At 42.7% G+C, this 22,577-nt stretch overlaps 1 protein-coding gene and 1 long non-coding RNA gene across 2 annotated transcripts in view; one reads left to right on the top strand and one right to left on the bottom strand.

Moving 5' to 3' along the window:
* RASSF3 (Ras association domain family member 3) overlaps positions 1–13,979 on the top strand; it is a 57,035-nt gene extending 43,056 nt beyond the window's left edge. Inside the window, exons 2-5 of the mRNA XM_064141997.1 lie at positions 7,272–7,379; positions 8,684–8,951; positions 11,580–11,695; positions 12,121–13,979. Of these exons, the coding sequence (XP_063998067.1) occupies positions 7,272–7,379; positions 8,684–8,951; positions 11,580–11,695; positions 12,121–12,270 (642 nt within the window). The 3' untranslated portion in view covers positions 12,271–13,979. The remainder of the gene's footprint in view (positions 1–7,271; positions 7,380–8,683; positions 8,952–11,579; positions 11,696–12,120) is intronic.
* Positions 13,980–19,757: 5,778 nt separating this feature from the next.
* Positions 19,758–22,548, bottom strand: LOC135174643 (uncharacterized). Its single transcript, XR_010302041.1, has 2 exons — positions 22,423–22,548; positions 19,758–22,374 (listed from the first exon to the last, which is right to left on the bottom strand). It is a non-coding gene; the product is annotated as an uncharacterized LOC135174643 (long non-coding RNA).
* Between the last annotated feature and the right edge of the window lie 29 nt (positions 22,549–22,577).

Genomic DNA, 22,577 nt, shown 5'->3' with positions numbered 1-22,577 from the left:
AATAAAAGCACTTGCCTCATTTCCCCTCTCAATGGCAGCTGTTGCTTAGGAATTTCATTTAAGAATGAAATTCTTCTTTGGTTGACATGAGGAATGGCTTTAGTACAAATGGCCACCAATAGCGTATGCTGGCCTTACCGACACAGAAGCTAATAGCTCAGACTAGAAGTGTTCTGGGCCCAGACATGGTATCTGATGTATTCAGCTGAGTCCTTGTGATAAAGTTTTATTTTTTGGCACCTGTGCTGGGCTGAGGAAGTAGTGAATAATGTAAGAAGGAGGGAATAGAAGGGGATCAGGAATTCCGAGGAGAACACACTCAGTTTGGCTGAGAGGAGGAAGGAGTGGTGACATGGCAGCCATTAGTGAGAATATAACTTGGTTAAGTGATGGAGGAGTCACACCTACCTCAGGCTTGGTTGATTGATTTATTTTCAGTGAAAGTAACACTGAAATGTTTGTGCATTGTTTTATAGAGAAAAATCAGGATTTTTAACATTAGCACCCAAAAGTGCTGTTGGTAAAGCTCAGCAACATCTAGGTCTGGGCTGACTGAAGATGAGTGTGAAGTGCTCTGCTGACTGCACTTACACTTGACTCTGCTGCTGTGATACACACAAGGATCTATGGCTAGGAAACTCAGCACCAAGCCTAGTTTTTGAAGGAAGGCAGTTTCACAATTCCCAGCATACAGCTTTTGCAGGGTGTCCATGCTGGGTGTTTGTTAGGGAGCTGCATCTGAATCAGCCTAGAGATGAATGTGCTGGCTGGAGGAGCTGTGCCTGGTGTCGCAGAGCATGACTTGAGGGCATGGGTGTGCCACAGTGGGAAAAGGCAGCTGAATGAGCCACCAGGTGACACGTAGTAGCTTGTCCCTTCACCAGACTAGCATTTGGTGACCAAGCATCTGTCACAAGAACTGGTGACGGATTCTTGGTTGTAACATCTCACCTGTGTAAAATTTCTGTGACTCCCTTGCTCTTTGGTTGGAGCAATTAGTTTCCCAGGAGTACCCACCCCGAGAAGGTTTGGCTTCAGCCACTTGGTGGTCATTTGAGAGCAACGTGTTACAAGCGTATTAGAAAGCATGGTAGAGATGAATGAATTATTGTTCTTCCTCTGCTATCTAGTTACTTGAGGTATTCTATAGGTAATAAATTTATCTGATGAGATCACAAGGTGGAAATTGACCTGCTGGACCAAAAAAGAGTTAGCAGAAGACTTTACTTTTTAGTGGGCCCTGTTATGAGGTGAGAAGTACAGAAGGAAATAAGAGAACTGTGGGAAATGAGTTTGCCAAGTCTTCCTCCAGTTACCTAAGTCTGCTGGTCAGAAAACTTACTTTAACTTAAAGCATAGCTAGACAAAGCTGTATGGCAAAAGTGAAGTGCCACTGTGGCCTGAGAGCAAGTCAGCTCCAGGAACACTGGGGAAAAAAATTGCATGTAAGCTTCTGTTGGCATGTGGGTTAAGTACAACTGGGAAAATTAAAATACAGGTGCCTCAGATCTGGGTGCTGCTTAATAACACTCACTGAGAGCAGCTGACCCAGTGAATCACAGTGGGCTAAGGCTTTCTGCTTTGTAATAAACACAGTGAGGTGTTCCTTTGTTGGTTTGCTCCTGACAGTAGTCCTGTGGGTTTTACTGTCTTTGCAGTCTGTGACAGCAGTGTGGTGAGGGAGGAGTTTTTGTTTGCTTGGTTGAAGTAATATGTCCAGATGTTGGAGCCTTTGAGCTTTAGTTTGGGAGCAGGAGGCTGTCTCCAGATTGATTCACACGGATTTGGGTCTTAGGTTTCTAATGGGATAGAGTTACCACAGAACGCTAGAGCTTGGAAGGGAACTCCAGAGATCAAGTCCAACTCCTCTGCCAGAGCAGGACTACCTAGGGCAGTCCACACAGGAATGCATCCAGGTGGCTTTTGAAAGTCTGCAGAGACACAGACTCCACAACTCTCCTGGGCAGCCTGTTTCAGTGCTCTGTCACCCTTACTATAAAGAAGTTTCTCCTTATGTTGAGGTGAAACCTTCTGTGTTCCAGTTTGTATCCACTGATCCTTGTTTTATTACTGTGCACCACTGAAAAGAGCATGGCCCCCTCCACTTACACCCACCCCTCAGATATTTATAGACATTGATTAGATCCCCTCTCAGTCTTCTCCAGACTAAACAGTCCCAGGTCTCTCAGTCTCTCTCCATAGGGGAGATGCTCAAGTCCCCTATCATCTTTGTGGCTCTCCCTTGGACTCTGTCCAGTGGGTCCCTTTTTTCTCTTCAATTGGGAGGCCCCAGACTGGATACAGTATTCCAAGTGTCTCACCAGGGCTGAGTAGAGGGGGGAGAAGAACCTCCCTAGACCTGCTGGACACACTTTTCTTGATGCACCCAAGGATACCATTGGCCTTCTTGGCCACAAGGACACATCACTGCCCCATAGAAAACTTGCTGTCCACCAAGACTCCAAGGTCTTTTTTCCATGAAGCTGCTCTCTAGTAGGGCAGCCTCCAACCTGTACTGGTGCCTGCCGTTATTCCTCCCCAGGTGTAGGACCTTGCACTTCATGAAGTTTGCCTTCACCCATCTCTCCAGCCTGTCCAGATCTCATTGGATGGCAGCACAGCCTAATGGGGCATCAGCTACCCCCCTGAGTTTTGTACCATTAGTTATGTTTCCCTTCTGTGACAGCTGTCCGCTCTTGCAAACACGTTTGGCACTATCAAGAGCTGTTTCATTGCTTGATTCTGGTATCATAGAATCAACCAAGTTGGAAGAGACCTCCAAGCTCATCCAGTCCAACCTATCCCCCAGCCCTATCCAGTCAACTAGGCCATGGCACTAAGTGCCTCATCCAGTCTTTTCCAGTTCTTTCTCCAGTACACTTTGCAGACCTGACTCCAAGGCACTAGTAGAGTGAGTCTATCAGATGTTATATTTTGATTTTGCTTCTCACACCCAATTCTGTGGCAGTCTAGAGATCTAAAGTGATCTCATGGGGTTGTGTCCTTTCTAACCTCTCTTTGCTAGAAAGATGTATCATCTTGGGAGAACAGAAATGTACAGAAAAACTCTACTAGATAACATGAGAAAGTTACTTGCTGTTTGCTCATACTTACTAATTTGTTTACCAAGATTTTTTTTCTCTCTGTTTCAGTTTTGTTTTCATGGTGTTGTTTTCTGTTTGTTGTTTTGGGGGAGCGTGCATTTGTTTTTGTTTCACTTGTGTGGTGTGTTTTGTTTGTTCGAGGGGATGTGGGGTTTGTTTTTATAATGCATACAGGCTGTTTTCTAGCTATCAACCTTGTGAACTTATCCTATGCCATATTGAAGTCAATCGATTCTTTGCATCTGCAGTTATTCAAAGTGTGTTTTGCCAAATTAAACCTCTTGAGGTGCACAGCACTTAAATAGAGTGGGTTTTTTGGTGTTTTTTTTTTTTTGGGGTGGGGTGTTCTTGTTGCTTTTTGAACAAAGGTTGAGGATTGAAGATAGGAAAGGTAATAAGGGTGTTTCTCTGCTGGTTTGTGTTTTAATGATAATGGGTATTGCAGAAGACTTTGGTAGTCATGGTGATAATCAGCTCCAACAGGGTAGATGAGAGGTACCTACTTAGAGAATCAGCAGTGGAATAATGATAAATATGAAAACTGAGGTGTCTGCTGGAGGTTCAGTATCCAGTAGTGTTAGGAGTTTGGAAATGTATGAACTCCACAACATGCTCGTGTCTCAGAGGGGGATGGTCTCACCTGATATCCATATGAAGGGGCTTGTCTGCAGCTGGGAGAGTTCCCAGACTAGGAGACTTCCAAGTTTAAAGCTTTGGTTCTTAAAGTCAGTCATACAGATGGCAAGTGCTCTGTAGGACCTTCACGGCCAGAGACCTGCAGACTCTTGCCCGGCCCTTCAGTATCTGCTCTGAATGTTGTCTTTGCCCACTCTCACAATGTTATTTGAAGTCAGCACATTTCCAGACTGACTATGGGTCATTGCTTTTGATACTCGTTTTAAGTGTGAAGCCAACAATAATGTTTGCTTCTATTTCAGAGGGAAAAAATTACCACTTAGTTACTGTTTTTTTTTCTGTGTCTGTTTTATGATGTAACTATTCATTTGCACCCAAATAGAACACTAGTTGTAAGAGCTTCTGGGGAGATGAAATTGGTGAGACTTCAGCTGGAGTACTATGTGTAACTCTGGGGCCCCCAGCGCAAGAGAGGCACGGACCTGTTGGACCAGGTCCAGAGGAGGGCCCTGAAGATGGTCAGAGGGCTGGAGCATCTCTCCCATGAAGACAGGCTGAAAGAATTTGGGACTGTTTGTTCTGGAGAAGAGAAGGCTCTGGGGAGACCTTATAACTACATTTCAGTATTTGATGGGGACCTACAGGAAGGTTGGGGAAGGACTATTTAGAAGGGCTTGTAGGAACAGGGTGGGGGGCAATGTTTTGAAACTGGAACAGGGTAGATTTAGGTTGGACATAGAATCATAGAATCACAGAATCAACCAGGTTGGAAGAGACCTCCAAGATCATCCAGTCCAACCTAGCACCCAGCCCTAGCCAGTCAACTAGACCACGGCACTAAGTATATAATACACATGCTGTAGAAAGTAAAGCATTATCTAACCTGCTAAGGAAGATGTTCTTATGATGAGAGTGATAAAATACTGGAACAGATTTCCCAGGGATGTGGTTGAGGCCCTGCAGACATTCTAGATCAGGCTTGATGTGGCCCTGGCCAGCCTAATCTAGTTGGAGGTGTTCCTGTTTACTGCAGGATGCTTGGAGAAGGTGACCCTGGAAGGTCACTTCCAACCCAATGCAATCTGTGACTCTGTGAATAGAGCAGTGTCTCGGTTCTATCTGAAATTCCCAGAGACTCAAATATATATTTGATAGAACCAATAACAATTTATAGAGTGCTCTTCCCCCTTCTTTCCCAAAAAGAAAGGAATTAGATGTAGAGAGAGAAAAGGTAAGCACACCCAAATAAATAATCTCACTCTGATTTGGAAGTTAAAAGAAGAAAAGTTTAACAATAAATTAATAAGGTGTCTGGGGTAGGGAAATTACAAAGGTGAAGGGAAGGGAAAACAAGATACAAAATGTGTAAATACAACCAGATTTTGGTGTCAGTGGATTTGTCCACCTCGTGGGTGATGGCCATGTGGTAAAACAAAGAGAACCAGGAGCAGGCTGGTGATGCTAGTAAGTGGGGAGTTAGGGAGTTCCAAGAGAGAGAACAGGAACTCACCCCTGCTTTTATAGACCTTTAGACAGGAAGGGGGAGTGGGCTAACCATCACCTGGTAGTGTTCAGACTCACCCCTGGGGAAGGATCAAGACCACCTAGGGTCCCGTTCAGGGTCACTCCTCCTGGAGGGTTAACCCTGTATAAGCAGTTTAGACAAAGCTGTATCTGTCATTGTGGCAGAAGAAAACCACAAATGCAAGAAAGCTTAATTTCTGTAATGAGACTAGAGACTTGGAGTTTTAGAACTATTTAATATGGGTTCCAGCCACTGTGGAAGGTGCTACACAGTCTTAGACTTGCTCTTGAGGAACTAACAGAGTTGGATTTTACTGGTGTGGTTTTTTGCCTCAGATCTGTGAAATACAAGTGTGTTCTCTGTGTTACACAGGAAAATCAGTATCTGAGCCCAAATCAGAATTCAGGGTTTCTGGTTTCCAGTTCTCCTTTCAGACTACACCTTTCTTTTTATAGCTATGGGAAAAAAGGTCCAGTTCAGGATGGCATTTAGTAAAATACCATATAGGAAAAGGAACACTAAGACCCAAAGAGCTAAAACCGGATGGTTTTAAATTAGGAGACAGAAAAAGGTCTGCAGATTCTTTCTGGCAAATGGAAATTAGCAGTTCCACACCAGATGTGTTCGTCTTTGGGGTTGTTTCTGGGAAACTGAAGTGTCTGTGAAGGTGTGTGCTGAGTCCAAAAGACTATGACACAGGACTGGACAGTGAAGTCCATAAAGTCCTCTCTTGGGATAAGCTCTGCTTGTGAGGGTGAATTGAAACCCTGTTGTTTGGCAGTTGGTCCACACAGTGAATGCATATTCCTGTGTTCAGATGTATCCTGAAAGCCTTGGGGCTCTTCAAAGCTTCTCCATTTTGAAGTGAAGTCTTAAATCATTAAAGCTGAGAGATGAAAGTCTTTCATACTATATATGGCGTTTGTGCTGGTGATAGAAACTGGAGTGTATTTATAACGCTAGTTTGCTGCAGGAGTATGCATGGGGAGCAAATGTTTGTCTGGATAAAAGCCAGCTCCAGGGATTAGTTTTAGTGCTGCACGTAAAATCTGCAGCAAGCTCATAAAAGCAGCAGATGAAAAATCAAGTAGGGCCTTCCTCATGGAAAAAAACCATGAATTTGGTGTAATGTTACATAGCCAAAAGAGTTACTTGTGGTGCTTCACATAGTAGTCAGTGACCCTGTGTGTATAACATGCCATCTGTCATGGTGGAATGCAGGGGATGTTCTTCTGTGGTTGGCACACGTGGGGATTGTTGGTGTTACTTTCTAGTAACTGCTTTTTGATGTTGCTGTGTTAATGTACATTGATTTGTTCAGAAATACCCATTTGTGCTCTAAGTAATATTTCATGATGTTGGCAGGTGTATACCTTACAATACTGCATAGCACTGACATAAGCAAATCAAGCTGTGACATGAAGTTCTTCACACAGAGAGTGATTTCCCATTGGAATGGGCTGCCCAGGGAGGTGGTGGAGGCACCATCCCTGGAGGTGTTCAAGAAAAGACTGGATGAGGCACTTAGTGCCATGGTCTAGTTGACTGGCTAGGTCTGGGTGCTAGGTTGGACTGGATGATCTTGGAGGTCTCTTCCGACCTGGTTGATTCTGTGATTCTATGAACTGAGCTGTTTCAGTGCTTGAGTGGCCTATGAGAAAGGTGGGGACATATGTTTTAGCAGGGTCAGTTGTGACAGGACATGAGGGGTAGTGGTTTTGAAGTAGGGGAGGGGAGATTTGGACTGACTAGGGAACTTTTTTTTTGCAAGGAGAGTGATAAAACTCTGGAACACATTTCCCACAGAGGTGGTAGATAGTCCCATCCCTGGAAACTTGTGAGGTCAGGTTGAACAGGGCTCTGAACAAACTGATCTAGTTGGAGATGTCTCCGCTGACTGCAGGAAGGTTGGACTAGATGACCTCTAAAGGTCCCTTCCAACCCTAAACGTTGTATTCTATGAACTGGATTTTATTTTCCTTTCTAAATCTCTGTTTCTGTTGCAGGATGTTCAGAAAGAGAGTGATCCTCATGTTTATCTCAGTAAAGAAGAGGTTAAAGAGAAGATAGAAAGCTATAATTCATCTGTCACTGATAAATTAAAGATGACCTTGGTGAGTTTTGCATAGGAGTTCTGTAATTGTTAAGAGGAGCAATTAGTTGAACTGTATCTTTGTAGTGTATTCATATATAAGATGTTGGGAACAAAATGATTTATGAAACTGTGTTAATTACTATAAGAGACTTTATCTTAGATTTGCAAAGTCTCACATCTGAAATGTTTTTGTCCTTGTAGCTCTTCTGTGGATTGAAACTGTAGTAGAAACAAATGTACTTGAAACATGTTTACGAGAAACTCTGAGCATCAAGATGTAAATTTGTCGGATGAAACCCCTCAGCTGGTAAACAGGAAGATTAAAACATACCTTGTTTGTTTAGATCAGGTTTTGTGATCTATCTCTCTGGTAAAGATGCTCAACCAATGAGAAGAGTTAAAAACATATTTATTATTGTAGATTTGGTTTTCAGAGTAGTCAGATTTTCAGCATGAGGAGAATTTCTTCCTCCTACCACTGTAACACACAAATGGTACACGTGATGGAATGCAGACAGACTTTTTATTTCCAAGGACTGTGGACCAGGTCTAAGACTAGGTCCAACGTACTGCAAACTGTGCTAATAAAATTCACACTACATGCCTGGCAAGCTGTTACACAGTTCTCCTGTTGTCCAGATTTCCTCATATATTATGTATTCCTATGGGTGTTTAGCATATGGAAAATTTGAAATTCCATTATATCCTAAACTACCAAAGTATGACTGTGTGCTAAAAGGATGTTTGCAATGTATTTGCCTGTGGGTCAGGACTTGTTATGCCTAAAATTAGATTACCTAAAGTTTTTTATCTCAATATGGTTTGATAAGTTTTGTGAATTTGTCTTAGAAGCAACTGAAATAAATACTTCAAAATGTTGGTTAAGTTGGCATTTAATCTGGTTCTTTTTAAACAATGTGAGCATCTAAATGCCTTAGACCTCTTCAAGGAGCATGGGTAAAATGTGGGAGAGAATTTCTGTATTTCTGCATAAAATCCTTTGTTAAGTTGTCTCTTTCACTTCATACTTCTCACATAAAAACTTGCCTTTAATTTGTGGAACTTCTTGCTTGATGAGATCCTCATACTCCTAGAATTCAGTAGTTGGTATTAAGGAAAAAAAACAAAACATTCAGATGATATACCAGAAAGAATGATATTTTTGTTTGTCTGTATTACTGAAATGAAGTCTTTCCATCGAAATACCACCTATCAAAGTGGCATTTAAATTGCTCACTGTGGTCACTTTCATCTTCTTTCTCCGCTCATCTGCAACTGGTCATTGCTAATTCTAAGCTGTTTGATACTTTCCCCCTGCTGCAGAATGCGAATGGGATTTACACTGGCTTCATCAAAGTCCAGCTGGAACTATGCAGACCAATTACTGTGCAGTCTTCCCAGAGCCAGGGGAGGTGTGCTCACAGCAATAACGAAACTGCTTTCTACTTGCCGGATGGCTGCACGAATACCCTGCACATCAGCAGCACCAACACTGTCCGTGAAGTTATTGAGGCCTTGCTCAAAAAGTTTTTTGTAGCTGACAACCCTGCCAAGTTTGCACTTTATAAACGCTGTCACAAGGAAGACCAAGGTATAAATTAGTGTTTTTTGTGGCCTTTTGGTAGTGGAAGGGTTTGGAGGACTTGTTAGGAATACTTGGAATAAGCAGAGTAGAAGAGCTTAGGTAGTAAAGGTGTGACATCTTGTTCTCTCAGTTCTCTTTTGTAAAGTTGCATGTGTCAGACAGTAGATGATCTGAGGGTATTTTGGGATAATATACCAAAGAACCCAGTAAACCATCTACAGAGATCCCTTTGCCTTCGAACTTCAGACTAGAGAAGAGCAGATTTAGATTGTGTGTTAGCAACAAGTTCTTTACCGTGAGGGTAGCGGAGCATTGGAACAGGTTTCCTAGGGAGGGGGTTGGGGCCACTTCCCTGGAGATATTCAAGGTGAGGCTTGACAGAACTCTGCACAATCATGGAATCGCAGAATGTTAGGGGCTGGAAGTGACCTTGAAAGATCATCCAGTTCAACCCCACTGCCAGAGCAGGATCACCTGTACCAGATCACACAGGAATGCATCCAGGTGGGTATCTCCAGAGAGGGAGATTCCACAACTCCCCTGGGCAGCCTGTTCCAGTGTTCTGTCACCCTCACAGTGAAAAACTTCTTCCTCATGTTTCCATGGAACTTCCTATGCCTCAATTTCCACCCATTGCCTCCTGTCCTGTCATTGGACATCAGCGAGCAGAGCCTGACTCCATCCTCTTGGCACTCACCCTTTACATATTTATAAACGTTCCTGAGATCCCTCAGTCTCCTCCTGTCCCATCCAGTCTTGAACACCACCAGGGACAGTGACTCCACCACCTCCCTGGGTAGCCCATTCCAATGTCAATCACACTCCCTGGCAACAACTTCCTCCTAACATCCAGCCTATACTTTCCCTGGCACAACTTGAGACTCTGTCCCCTTGTTCTGTTGGTGGTTGCCTGGGAGAAGAGACCAACCCTGGCTACAATGTCCCTTCAGGTAGTTGTAGACAGCAATGAGCTCTGCCCTGAGCCTCCTCTTCTCAAGGCTGCACACCCCCAGCTCCTTCAGCCTCTCCTCACAGGGCTGTGCTCCAGGCCCCTCACCAGCCTTGTTGCCCTTCTCTGGACACCTTCCAGAACCTCAAAATCTCTCTTGAATTGAGGAGCCCAGAACTGGACACAGCACTCAAGGTGTGGCCTGACCAGTGTTGAGTACAGGGGAAGAATAACCTCCCTTGTCCTACTGGCCACACTGTTCCTGATGCAGGCCAGGATGCCATTGGCTCTCTTGGCCACCTGGGCACACTGCTGGCTCATCTTCAGCCTACTATCTACCAGTACCCCCAGGTCCCTTCCTTCCTGGCTGCTCTCAGCCACTCTGTCCGCAGCCTGTAGCACTGCTTGGGGTTGTTGTGGCCAAAGTGCAGAACCCTGCACATGGCCTTGTTGAATCTCATCCCCTTGGGCTCTGCCCACCCATCCAGCCTGTCTAGGTCCCTCTGCAGGGCTCTTCTGCCCTCCATCAGATCAACACCTGCTCCTAGCTTGGTGTCATCTGCAAACTTACTGATGCTGGACTCAATCCCCTCATCCAGATCATCAATAAAGATGTTGAATAGGCCTGGGCCCAGCACTGACCCCTGGGGAACACCACTAGTGACAGCTGCCAACTGGATGTGGCACCATTCACCACTGCTCTCTGGGCTCGGCCATCCATCCAGTTCTTGACCCAGCACAGAGTGAATCTGTCCAAGCCATGAGCTCCAGCTTGGCTAGGAGCTTGTCCTTGAACTGAGGGGCCTAGAACTGGCAACCTGATCTAGTTGAGGATGTCCTTGCTTACTGTACAGGTGGTTGGACTAGATGATGTTTGGAGGTCCCTTCCAGCCATTCTGTGATTATATTTTATTTAAGATGCCTTCTCCTCAGGCTCTAAATTTCAGCTAGGCTGATACACAACAGATTTGTTAGATTAAAAGGAAAACACTGGTGTCCGTGACACCTGGAGTCCTTGCATTTATAGACAGCTCTTGAGGTGACAAGCATCATGAGTATGTGAGTTGTGTTCATGTCTGTTACTCAGTAGATGTGTGCTAACTGCTGTTAGAAGATTGTTGCATATTGTGTTCTGAAATAGCTGGAGGCACAGAAGGTATTTTTTTTGTGAAGACTGTTTTGCCAACATTGTGTTCTTGCACTGAGAATCTACCTTCTTTCATGGACCTTGAGAGCAGTTTCAGGAGTTCAGATGTTTCTGGCTGTCAGTCACATTAACCATGTCAGGCAGGCAGCATTGTCTCTTAGACTTTGTGTATGAGATTTTAAGTGGAAGTGGCATCAGAATAGGCGATACCACAATTCTGATGTCTGAAGTGCCTAGTTATGGCAACAGACCTGTGTTCTGTTTGTTTTCTTGTTCTTTTTGTCCATGCATTTATTCAGATGGTGCACTGTGGTGACTACAGGCCGTTCTGCTCCCTTGTGCATGTAGTGCTGCACTGTTACCATCAGTCATCTGTTCAGCCCCTGATTAAAGCTCATGCTCAAAAAGCAGCATGTAGACTAATATGTAGTATGGATGCACATGCCTATCTGAAATATTCCAATGTGAGCTAGCATTACTTATTGTTTGAAACATCATTAGTAAAGACTCTAATGGCTGTGATTTCTTTCCCCTGCAGTTTATACATGCAAGCTGTCAGACCGAGAGCATCCCCTCTACCTGCGTTTGGTGGCAGGTCCTAGAACAGAAATGCTCAGCTTTGTTCTACGCGAGCATGAAACTGGAGAAGTTGTGGTATGTTACACTCCTGCTGGCTTTGTGTACGTCTAACTTCTTGGATGAGCAGTCCCTTGTTTGATGCATGCTGACAAGACAATCCATTTTTTGGAAGCAGGTGTTGTTTTGGTTTTGGTTTGGTTTTTTATGTGTGTGTTGTATTTATTTTCTGCCTGTTGTAAACATTTTGTTTGTGGTTAGACAAACCTGACCCACTGCTACTTGCAGAACAAAAAAAAAACCCAACCCAAGCAGTTTAAAAGAGTAAAAGGTTTTCAGATGCCTAAGATTTGCAAGGTGCCTGATTCTGTGGTGCTATGCTTGGTGCTGTTTCAGTCTGGAATTGTTTCGAGTGCCTGAGTCTTTGTTTAAAAATCCTGTGTATGTATAAATGACCTGTCTATTTTCTCTTCATCTCATCCACCCCTTTTCTCTTTCTCCAGTGGGAAGCTTTTACTATTCCTGAACTGCAAAACTTCTTGCGTATACTGGACAAAGAGGAAAATGAGCAACTGCAAATTCTAAAGAAGCGTTACGCAGCTTACAGAGACAAACTTGAAGAAGCCCTCAGCGGGGTGTGGAAACCTGGTTAAAAAGGGGGGGCCAAAAGACACTCAGGAAAATGCTCCCTACCAAATGTCAGTATAGCATGCCAAACCCAATCCACAGAGAGCAGCAGAGAGTAGTTTTCATCATTCAGAAGACTGTTTTGTGATGCCAGGGTACCTGAATTTTGCTATAGGTGTAGTTTAGTAAGCCAGGTCACTTAACATCTTGCGTCCACAAATAAGGGATTCTGCATGTTTGTACATCAGTTTGCAACCCTCTGTGTGCCTAGAGAGTTTTCCAAGTTATCTTGGTGCAAGCTGTGAAATTGTAATCCATTTTCTAGGATGTTACGGAATAAGTTGGGCTGGAGTTTTGTTTTGGTTTTTTTTTTGTTGTTATTTCTTTTCTTTTTTTGCTTTAATGGTAGCTTTACAAGTAAGGATGTGCAAATTGATAGGTTAGAAAAAATACTACAGCTGTTTGGACAAGAATTACTTGGAGCACTATCTTTGAGATTTAAGTTGATTGCACTACCTTTCTGTTTTCAAATAGTTACTGTATAATTTGTGGGGGGAACGTTATAGATATGAGATCCTGTGGTTTGTTCTGTGAAATTTATGGAAGGTTTTAATGGTAGTCTGGAGGAAAGGAAAGAGAAAGTTGAAAAGAAGGTAAGAGTTGAGGGAGACCTCTTAACAGCTGGCAAAGGACTAGTTTTAAATGGAAATAGTATTTATACAGAAGAAAGCATACTAAATCTACAAGATGAAAGTTTTAGGATGTTAGAATATTGTGAATAAATTTTATTGTTTAGCTGTATAAACCCACACTGGAAAAGAAAGAAAGATAATAGAAATAATGGGAAGGAATGAGAGGCAAACACTAAGTGAAAGTGGAAGTGGAGTTGCACATAGAAGTCGTTATTGGAGAAGCTGGTTCTGTAAATGTGTCATGGGGGTTTGAAAGGTGCAGTAAAGATGAAAACACGGCTGCTTACTTGAATTCTGAAAAGTGGACATTGTCTCAGATGAATCTGTGAGAAATGCCCATCTCTAAGTGTTTAGACATAAGCTATATGCATTTGGTCTTTATTGTAAGTCAGACCTTTCGTCTGGCTTAGCAAGCCATTTTTAGGCTGGATAGTGCTGAATTGTCATAGTTGAGAGACAAAAATAACTTCCTCTGCTTCTTTGTTGAAGGCTCAGTCAGGCAAAGAAAGTAGACTTTCTTATTCACATTTCCACTTCAGCAGAAGAATAACATTTATTGTTGTGTGGGTGACTGAGCTTAGTGACTCTTAGTAATTCAGGAGGTTTTTTTTCTGTGTGTTTTTTAAATTCTTGATTGAAAAACTTAATACCAAATTTTTCAGACTGATTAATTACTTGATTTAAACATAGAAAAAAAAATGTAGCAAGAAAACTTTACTGTAAATATAATTGCTGTTCTTAATTTACCTTTAAAAAGTGTATTCGAATGAAACCAAAGAAAATGGTGTGCAATAGAAGCATGAGGCCGATTTGAGTAACTGATCCTTTATCCATCATCTTCATGCCAGAGAGAAAATGAGTTATATTTTGGGGGGGGAGAGAGAGGCAGGAGTACCAACGATTTCAGAGCAGCAGTTGCGAGGTGACTTTTTCCCTCTCCATTCTTAGGGTGGATGCTTTAAATTCCCAAGGAATTGTTAAAGCTGTGGTGACATCTAACGGATACTGTGTGAAACTTCAAGGTGCTTCTGTTCCTCCCCTCCGTTCGATGTCATTGTGCCTTTGTTTCCTTTCGTTAGTAAGCCTTTTAAACTCTCCACAGGTTGTTTTGGTTAAAAGAATGTTCAGGCTTAATGAGACAATCATAACGTTTTAAAGTGTTAAGAGAAAATTAAGGGTAGGACTAACTATAAAGTATATATAAGGCATATCTTGTTTATTTTCTTGATTTCACATGTAACATTATAATGCATGTGTTGAGTTAGTAACATTATCCTCAAGTGAGTCACTTTATAATGGTTCAGGGAGTGCTTTTACGTCATGGTGCAGTTTGTTTTACTACAAACACAGCAGCATGTCGGTGGCTATTTTGTTAAACATCATCTTAATTTATCTAGCTGCCCCTAACTATGTAATCATTACATAATTGCTGTTGAACCATTTGTTGCTCAGATTTAAACACTGTTTGAGTCGAAAAGTGGAGTATAAGAAGAAAAAAAAATAAGGATATGTGAATTTTAGTTGTTTGGTTGGGTTTTTTTTTTACTTGAACTATACTATCAGTCTTTTTTAAGTAGGTGCATCTGCATTTACTTCAGCCAAAAACCTCAATCAGTGTTGTATGCACTAAGAGTCTTGATTTGGGGTAAAGGGGGTGGGGGGACCAAAATTAATATACAAGTTTATTTTGTTGTAGTCTTGAATTCTTGTAAGATTTTGTGTATGGGGTTATATATATATATTTTTTTTTTCCTTGGGTGGGTTTTTTTTATTAAACACACTGGCAATTTTAATTTAAAAGAAATGGTCATACCTAGCCAGCCAGTTTTGGGTTTGTTTGATTTTTGTTTCATTATAGTTTATTTTAAACATCGAATTTAACTGTTGCAAATCACTTTTAATTTCATTATCTGATGGTACCAGACTGATTAAATGATATGAGGGAGGAAGGGGAAATGCAGGGAAACTTTAAAATATATGTCTTTAAAAAAAAAAACCAAAAAACCGAAAACCAAACATTGAAACTATTTATAATTTTGACAAGCTTAGTTTTATTTTTGTAGGGAAACATTTATTCCCATAAAGTTATTACTGAAATAGAGAAAAAAAAAGGAAAAAAAAATGGTTACTTTATTAAAGTTGAAGTTGGCAATAATTAGAGATGTGAAGTGTGTTTATTTCCTCCTCCTTACCCCTTTTGACCAGACTTCCTCATAACAATAAATCATTGCTGGGGGAAGTACAGGCTGGATGTTAGGAGGAAGTTCTTCACTGAGAGAGTGATTGGCATTGGAATGGGCTGCCCAGGGAGGTGGTGGAGTCACTGTCTCTGGAGGTGTTGAAGCAAAGCCTGGCTGAGGCACTTAGTGCCATGGTCTGGTTGACTGGATAGGGCTGGGTGCTAGGTTGGCCTGGATGAGCTTGGAGGTCTCTTCCAAGCTGGTTGATTCTATGATAGGGTGGAGATGCAGCTTACCTTAAGCATAAGCAAGCTTTACCTAGAACAGCACAGACTTTTTGTCATAGTTGCATACGTATTTTTGTCTCCTGATTTTGATAAAGAATAATAAAGGAAAAACTAAATCAATTGAAACAAGCAAAAAAAAAAACAGAAACCCAAACAAAAATTAACCCAAAATCCAACCCCACTCAAAAGCCCAAACCAAAGCAAAGTGATTTGCTGTTGGAATGGGCTGCCCAGGGAGGTGGTGGAGTCACTGTCTCTGGAGGTGTTGAAGCAAAGCCTGGCTGAGGCACTTAGTGCCATAGTCTGGTTGACTGGCTAGGGCTGGGTGCTAGGTTGGGCTGGATGATCTTGGAGGTCTCTTCCAAGCTGGTTGATTCTATGAAAATCCTATGAACCCAAGCTAGAATCACAGAATGCCTCGTGTTGGGAAGGACAGTCAGGTTGTTTTACGTGCCTGGCTCTGCAGTGACATGCAGTGAAAGTCACCGTGTCGCAAGAGGCACCTGCAACTCTGCACACAGCCTGGGAGGAGCCACAGACACAGGCTTCTGGATTACTCTTTTAAACCCATAATCCGAACAGACGGCGTCTGAGCGCTGAGCACGGCGTGAGGGAGGAGCGAGGCCGGCGCAGGGGCGTGAGGAGAGGCCTCCCGCGGGCGCGCTGCCGCAGCGCAGCTCTGCCTTAGGAGGGCAGCGGAGAGGGCGGCAGCGGCGCTTGGCGCTCCCCTCCCCGCCAAAGGAGCGCAGCTGTGGCCTGCCAGGAACTGCTTTCCCACCTGTAGTTGGCTGGGGAAGCCCACGGGCGAGTGATTTCTCCTTGGAAGAGAAGCTTGCCGAAATGCAAGGTGAGTACTGTAAGGAAGTGGCTGAAGGCTGTCCCCACCCAGGGGCAGGGGGACAGGCTCCTCTCACTTGCTTCCTGCGATAGGACAAGCAGCAGTGGGTGTAAGTTGCAGCAAAAGAGGTTCTGCCTCAACACAAGGGGGAACTTCTTGACTGTAAGGGTCACAGAGCACTTGAACAGGCTGCCCAGGGAGGCTGTGGAGTCTCCTTCTCAGGAGCCTTTCAAGGCCTGCCTGGATGTGTTCCTGTGTGATCTGTGTTAGATAGCATTGTCCTGCTCTGGCAGAATGATCTCCTTGGTCCCTTCCAACCCCTAGCATCTGTGAGCCTGTGAAGTGTCCTGGGCTGGAAGCAAGCCCCAGTGTTCCTTTCTTAGTGAATGCCTTTTGCCTCTCTTTAAAGGTTTTTTTAGAGGTTTTCCTCTTTATTCGTTTAATTTTATGGATATTTATTTTGTGCTTCTCAGAAGTTGTTTGACAGTCCCTAAATGAGTTAGAACCATAGAATTGTTAAGGCTGGAAGGGACCTCGAGGATCTCATAGCTCCAACTCCCCTGACATGGCCAGGGACACCTCACACTAGACCAGCTTGCTCAGAGCCACATCCAACCTGGCCTAAAAAACTTCAAGGGTGAGGCTAACACCGCATCCCTGGGCAACCTGTTCCAGTGTCTCACTGTTCTCATGGTGAAGAACTTCCAAATGTCCAATCTGAATTCACCCACTTCTAGTCTTGTTCCATCCCCCCCAGTCCTATTACTACCCAACATCCTAAAAATTTCCTCACTCTCTTTCTTGTAGGCCCCCTTCAGATACTGGAAGGCCATAGTAAGGCCTCCTTGGAGCCTTCTTTTCTCCAAACTCAACCCCAACTCTCTCAGCCTGTCCTCAGGAGAGGTGCTCCAACCCTCTGATCGTCCTTGTGGCCCTTCTCTGAACACATTCCAGCACGTCCATATACATCTGATACATCTTCTTAAGTTACTACAGGAGAAGACTTTAAGAAGTTAGATCCAAGACTTAAAAATGTTGCTAAATGATTACTCTGAAAACACAATGCTAATTGTATGCTCTTATGTATCTTCACGTTTGTGAATGTTTCCCTGGCAATATTTCATAATGTTTTCTTACCTGCTGCCAAGGATTTCCCACTGGAATGGGTGGCCCAGGGAGTTGGTGGAGGCACCGTCCCTGGAGGTGTTCAAGAGAAGCCTGGACGAGGCACTTAGTGCCATGGTCTAGTTGACTGGATAGGGCTGGGGGATAGGTTGGACTGAATGATCTTGGAGGTCTCTTCCAACCTGATTGATTCTAAGTAGGACACACATCCTACTGCTCTACTGAAAAACACAGACCCACAAATTGGTAACATACAAAACTCTTACTAAAATGCTGTTTTTAAAAGAAGCATACATGATTTTGCTATAGGAATCAAATGGTGCAAAGTCACTCTTGCCAAGCAAGAGCTGGGGAGCTGGTTATTATTATGAGCCATGCTTCTTTTTCTAGGAGCACAGTCCCCTTCACTAGTACTTGAAGAGGAACAACAGTGAAGTGGATGATTCACATTCCAACAAGCCTCTCATTCCTGGTTCTAGAAAACAGGCAGCTTTTGGCAGTTGGAGCAAGTTCAAATTTCCACACCTACGTGAGCAAGGAGGCATTGACCATACTTTAAGCTTAGTGAGCAATTACTGGACTGCCAGTTTTAGGCACAGTGGAGTGAATATCATCAAAAAGTGGCACCTGAATTTCCCCTCAAATGAAATACTAACCCTGTCTATTTCTTTCTGAAATAGGCAACTCCTTTGTTATTCTACAGTATCTTTAATAAAGATGGCTTGTTCTTAGACATTAATGACAAAGGGAGACACCATAGGAGGCTTCCAGGCCCCTGATGGTAGCACCACTTGGGCTGTCAGTGGTGCCATTCAGGATGATGGGAAGCTGTATCTAGGTAATATGGAGCTGCCTTTTCTTGTGGTGCTACTGAAAGCTTTATAGTTTTCCTAAGCTGAAGCACCACAAAAAAGAAAGATAGCAGCAGCATTGTTTCAAGCAGCTGTTAAGTGTTTTTCTCTCTTTAAAGGCAGACTTCTACATCACTGAAGGAGAAATGAAACTGATATGACATGGTTAATCAGAAATCAAAACCGTGTGGAAGCCTCAGCCTTCAGTCAAAGGTACCACAGTCACTTTGTTCTATAGCTCAAACAAAATAATTATGTGTATCTTTCTTAAAAGAGTTGCACAGAATCATCCAAGGAATTCAACTCTAACCAGGACCGAGGTGAGTAATAAGCATATCTGACTGTTGCTCACAGCTTTCATTTTGGAAACAGCCTTATTACAGGATCACAGGATGTTAGGGGCTGGAAGGGACCCAATTTGATTGAGTCCAAACCCCTGGCAGAGCAGGACACAGATCACAGAGGGCAGGCCTTGAAAGTCTCCACAGAAGGAGACCCCACAACCTCTCTGGGGAGCCTGTTCCAGTGCTCTGTGACCCTTACAGTAGAGTTCCCCCTTGTGTTGAGGCAGAACCTCTTTTGCTGCAATTTACACTCATTGCTCCTTGTCCTATCACAGGAAGCAAGTGAGAAGAGTCTGTCCCCCCCTATTCCTGGCAGCTTTCAGATACTTAGGAACATTTATCCAATCCCCTCTGTGTCTTCTCTTCTCCAGACCAAAAAGCCCCAGGTCCCTCTCCTCATAAGCCATGCCCTCCAGTCCCTTAATCATCCTTAGCCCTCCACTAGACCCTCTCCAGCAGATCCCTGTCCCTCTTCAACTGGGGAGCCCAAAACTGAACACAGTATTCAAGGTGAAGTCTCACCAGGGCAGAGGAGAGGGGGAGGAGACTTTCCGTGGATCTGCTGGACACACTCTCTCTAATACACCCCAAGATGTCATTGGCCTTCTTGGCCACAAGGGCACATTGCTGTGCCATGTTAACTTGTTATCCACCAGGACCCCCAGGTCCCTCTCCACAGGACTGCCCTCCAGCAGATCACCTCCCAGCCTCTGCTGGTGGGGTTTATTATTCCTCCCCAGGTGCAGGACTCTGCACTTGTCCTTACTGAACTTTATCTGGTTCCTCTGTGCCCAGCTCTCCAGTCTGTCCAGCCACATTATGAGGGATATTATTCTTCCCCTTTCCCCCAGACTGAACATGCTACTGTTAATAATTAACAGCAGTTTCTCCATTGTCTCTTTTGTTAAAGTTTTCCATCTATTCAACTAGATCAGTTTCCAAGGAAATATGAGCAAGTAGAGTTCACATTTATATTTGGTCTCTCACCTCAGTGTTTCTGGAGCAAAGTAGTCACATGTTGTCTTGCTATGCACTGCACATAAGGGTCCCTGTGACCCATAAAAGTTCACTAGTGGTCACTGTCAGGTAGCAGGGCAGTAAGCAGAGAACAGGCTTACAAATAAGGAAGTCGGTGTTTAGAAGTGCAACAGTTTGATCCTATGGAATGGTTTAACTCAAATTCAGTAACAAAGAGGTAGGAAGTGTGATAGGCAGTTTATTTTTTTTATTTCCCCAAAAGTGCAGCAGTGAACAGGGTCCTCTGGAAGGGCACTTTCTAAACAAACATTCCAAACAGCAGAAGGTAAGTATGCTCACAACATGCTACAGCAAAGTATGCTCACATACAGAGAGAAACATAAAAGTCACTTTAATTGAATCACAATGATAGCAGTTTTGTTGAGATGAAATACTGTAACTTGTAGAATTTGGCTTAAATTTAACTTGATTGGAAAAGTATTGTACCTGCTTTGGGGAAGTGTTTGTATTTATGTGTCCCTGCTACAGCTTTATCCCTCAAAATGAAGCGGTCCAATTTACTGAGCCTGGGGTGGGTAAGCATGTACTAGCTGTGCTCACTCATCTTAAAGTGCTGATACTGATTTTTTTTTTCCTGTATAATGTAGTAAAGTTATTAAATCTATTTCTCCCTGTGCAGTATCTGTTTTACCAGATAAAATTCACAGCTTTACTTTTGATGAGTATTTAAAAAAAATAATTAAAAGGATCACATTTTACCTAAACCTGACTCTGTACCAGTAAGGCTCTTCCATTTAACATGAATGCCTTCAGTAACCAAGTACAGACACTGCCATGGTTAAATAGTATATGAAATAGAATATCCAGGAAGACCACTCAGTTTTAAAATGACTTAGGATTTTAATCTGGATAAAAGTTAAAGTTCCTTCATAGTGGGTTTTTGCAATCATCAAGGATCAGAATTAACACTGTTCATTCAAGGCTGGAAAAAATACTCACAAATAACTGTTTCATGGACCTAGACAGTAGGCAAGTGACAAGATCCTCTAAAAAAATCAATGGACTGGAGCAGGTATTTCCCTGGACTGACTAATTTTATTCAGAATTTCAATTTAATACAACTCTTACTACCTATGACAGGTGCCAGGTATAGTGTGGCTCTCTGACAGTTACTGGGTTACAAAATGCTTTACAGGCAGATGCAGACAGCATGAGTATTAATTTGGGTAAAACATCTGGTTACACATACTGAATAATTTGTGTCGATTCTGTCTACTCGGGCAAAAAGCAAATAGTCCAAAAGAAAATTTCCTTGTTATGGCTTCAGATCACTTTTAAAAGTGAGTGTTAGACAACTGTCCTGTAAGTGGTTTTGTTTTGGTTATTTTTTCCCCCTCTTAGGAAGCAACATGATGCTCATTACTTGCACTGAAACTTAACTGAAGTAGAAATCCACATATGAACTCCATTTGGTAGAGTTGAGGGTTTAATATGCATCATGTATTTCATGCTAGCCTCCACACTTAGCAAAATGTGTCAAAGAACAAGTCTAAGTCTCTACAATTATCTAAGCAAAAACACTACATAAATGAACTTCAGGCTTAGCTCAGCATGAAAACAACTTCAGTTTTGTTTTTAAAGACAAAACAGGCTGAAGGATACTGATGGACAATACTAAGGCTTGAGAAACAAAACAGGATAAAGCTACAGTTGCAGTGGAAAAAAAAAGAAGTCCTGAGTATTTGAAAGCATGTAAGTAGTTTAAATATAAAAAACTGCACTGATACAGCAGAAAAAGTCATTTCAAGTGACTATTTTCTCCAAATATTTGGTCACTAGAGAACTGAAACAATTACTTATATCTGAGATAAAACCTTCATAAAAATCTAACCTGTAGACCACCACAGAAGTTTGCAGTTCTAAGCTACAGGAGCTTCTGTGCTGTGTGACAAAAGTTGAAATCATGGTATTTGGGTAAAAGATCTGAAATAACTGAAAACTAAGCACTTGTGCCACAGTTTGACAAGGGAGCAGCTATCTTTCCTGATAACACAGTCTATTTGCCCACAAGCAAGGTGAACTTGTCTTGCAAGAGAGACACAATTCAGTATTTCTGGAAGATGTTTTGCAGTGAATGTGTACAGGAGTCACATGCTGACGCAAGTCTGGGTGTTCTTTCAAGATCTGGAAAGATACTCAAGTTTGGGTGCAAATGATGGCTGCACTTCAGATAAGCCTTAATCAGAAGGTTGAAAAGACAACATCACCCTTCCAAAGGGGAATCAAGTGATAACATACTGCAGTCAGACATCTGACATGCAGCCCTTTGGTATGAAGGTCACTTACTGCAGGTTCTGAGTACTTATGTCTCAACCTAAGAAGAACACTCTATGAAGCACTTAACTGCCTAAAACATCCCTCTTAGCTTAACTTCTAGAGAGCAATTATTCATTTTTAGCTAGTTGCTTTCAAAATAATTTACCTTGAAGAATCTCAGCAATTGTCTAAGGTGTTAGACAATTCAAGACATTGAGGAGTTAAGAGATGCATCAACCCTGCTGTGGTGTCTTGGTTGTTTGGGGGTTGTTTTGTGTGGATTTATAGTATTACTTCTGTTTGTGGTATTAAAACAGACTTAAGAGTTAACTCAAAACACAGGCACACTTATTTAGTACTTGTTAGCCTCACTCTTGTTTAACTAACTAGAAAGCCTATGTTAAACCTTAAGAATTTTTTCAGTGGTACATAGTTACCCATTCCAGCATTTCAGACTCTGAGGCTGACATTACATTCTTTTTTGAAAGCTATCAAAGCTGTCCTACAAAATTCATTAGTCTCTTTCAAGGAGACCAATTAGTGTATGGATGTTAATTCTGCACAAGCCTCTTGCTAGTCAGATCCTCGTTTTGGCTAACATCTAACTATTTTGGCCTCATTTGCCATCGTCTTTAACAGCTTTACGGTTGATACAAGAAGCCTATAATTAAACATAGCTTTCAAGAAAGTCTGTGACACTAATGCTAACCCATATTCACTGT

This window comes from Pogoniulus pusillus, chromosome 4, assembly GCF_015220805.1.
Source record: "Pogoniulus pusillus isolate bPogPus1 chromosome 4, bPogPus1.pri, whole genome shotgun sequence".
NCBI lineage: Eukaryota > Metazoa > Chordata > Aves > Piciformes > Lybiidae > Pogoniulus > Pogoniulus pusillus.
This window is presented reverse-complemented; position numbering and strand designations above follow the sequence as displayed.